At 49.8% G+C, this 2,111-nt stretch overlaps 1 protein-coding gene across 1 annotated transcript in view; it reads left to right on the top strand.

The window, feature by feature from the left end:
• The window catches only part of LOC308175503 (transducin-like enhancer protein 1), a gene marked incomplete at both ends in the record, with an annotated part of 11,501 nt that extends 10,436 nt beyond the window's left edge, over positions 1–1,065 (top strand). The window contains 2 exons of the mRNA XM_080551162.1: positions 397–473; positions 958–1,065. Coding sequence (XP_080407288.1) covers positions 397–473; positions 958–1,065 — 185 coding nt within the window. The remainder of the gene's footprint in view (positions 1–396; positions 474–957) is intronic.
• Positions 1,066–2,111: the final 1,046 nt, after the last annotated feature.

Here is a 2,111-nt window from a genome sequence, read left to right on the forward strand (position 1 = left end):
CTCCGCCTCTACTCCCCTCTACCTCCGCCTCTACTCCTCTCTACCTCCCCTCTGTCTCCCCTCTACCTCCCCTCTACTGCCCTCTACTACCCCTCTACTTCCCCCTCTACCTCTCCTCTGCTCCCCTCTGTCTCCCCCGCTACCTCCCCTCTGTCTCCCCCTCCTCTGCTCCTCTCTACCTCTGCCTCTACCTCCCCCTCTACTCCCCTCTACCTCTCCTCTACCTCCGCCTGTACCTCCCCTACGCTACCCCTTTACCTCCATCATGCCTTCTCTCTCTCTCTCTCTCTCTCTCGTCCTTGACGTCCTCTCTCTCTCTCTCTCTCTCTCTCTCTCTCTCTCTCTCTCCCTCTCCCACTCTCATCCTTCATGCACTCTCTCTCTCTCTGTCTCCAGGTAAATGGTTTGTGAGTACAGGGAAGGACAACCTCCTGAACGCATGGAGGACGCCCTACGGAGCCAGTATATTCCAGGTACGTTAACTCTATCAGTACACCCCAGTATGGAAGCTACTCCACCATTCCTCCGCTAGAACACCTGATGACCTTCTGCTCTGACCAACGTGTTATTGATCCTGTCTCAACACTGCAGTTAAGCTCTCACTAATCTCTCTCTCTCTCACTCACTACTCCCTCCCTCTCTCCCCTCTCCCTATCTTTCTCTCTCTCCTACATCTCCCATATCTCTCTCTCCCCTTCTCTCTCTCCCATATGTCCCATATCTCTCGCTCTCCCTCTGTCTCTCTCCCCTCTCTCCCTATCTTTCTCTCTCTCCCATATCTCCCATATTGCTCCCTCTCTCTCTCCTCCTGTCTTCTCTCTCTCTCCCCCATATCTCCCGCTACCCCTGTCTCCCCTCTCTCTCTCTCTCTCTCCCTATCTTTCTCTCTCTCTCCCATATCTCTCCCACTCCCGCTACCCCCGTCTCCCCTCTCTCTCCCCCCCCCCCCCCCTCCAGTCTAAGGAGTCGTCCTCAGTGTTGAGCTGTGACATCTCTGTGGATGATAAGTACATCGTGACCGGCTCAGGAGACAAGAAGGCCACAGTCTACGAGGTCATCTACTAGAGGCTGTCCTGAGGTCAGACCCTGACCCATCCTGATCCACCAAACGGGGCTTCACACAGTCTTAACAGCTGACCTGGGGTCAGATCCTGACCCATCCTGATCCACCAAACAGGGCTTCAACACAGTCTTAACAGCTGACCTGGGGTCAGATCCTGACCCATCCTGATCCACCAAACGGGGCTTCAACACAGTCTTAACAACTGACCTGGGATCAGATCCTGACCCATCCTGATCCACCAAACGGGGCTTCACACAGTCTTAACAGCTGACCTGGGGTCAGAACTGGACCAACAGGACTTTACACTCACGACCAAGGGGCTGAGCCCCCCCCCCCAGAACCAGGATGGATGGAGAGATGGACGGACGGACGGATAGATGGATGGATGGGTGGAAAGAAAGATAAGGATGGACAGATTCATGGAAAGAGAGAGAGACTAATGATGGACAGATTAGATGGGAAGAAAGATAAGGATGGACAGATTCGTGGAAAGAGAGAGAGAGACTGCTGATGGACAGATTAGATGGAAGGAGAGGGTAGACAAACAAACGGATGGAAGGAAGGAAGGAGAGACGGATGGACTGAAAACCTCAGCGATGCTGAATTGCGTCATTTTTGTTTTTACAATTTTTTTACAGACAGAGAATGTTTAAAGGCCCGATGACCTCTAACCTTTGACCCCTAACTTCTGACCTCAGCCTGACATGAGTCCCTACGTTGACCCTGTGACCTCTCACACCTAGTCCCCTCCGCGACCCTGTGACTAGCTCCATGTTCTGCTCTTTGTATTTTTGTTAACAGTGAAGCATTTGTAAAAAAAAAAAAGAAAGAAAAAAAAAGTGTATATATTTGTTTTTTTCTTACAGTAAAAAATGCTTTAGAAATAACAGAAATGTTTGGTATGTCTTTTACATGGAAAAACAATCTAACCCAGACGAAACACTAAATGGTCTTAATGCTAGCTAATATAAATTGATTGAAATGTCTAGACAATAAATGTTTGTTTTTTCTAATATTTGTGTCTTCTTTGGTAACTACGGTAACGGCA

The sequence above is a fragment of the Nansenia antarctica genome (genome assembly GCF_963989245.1).
Source record: "Nansenia antarctica genome assembly, contig: SCAFFOLD_292, whole genome shotgun sequence".
NCBI lineage: Eukaryota > Metazoa > Chordata > Actinopteri > Argentiniformes > Microstomatidae > Nansenia > Nansenia antarctica.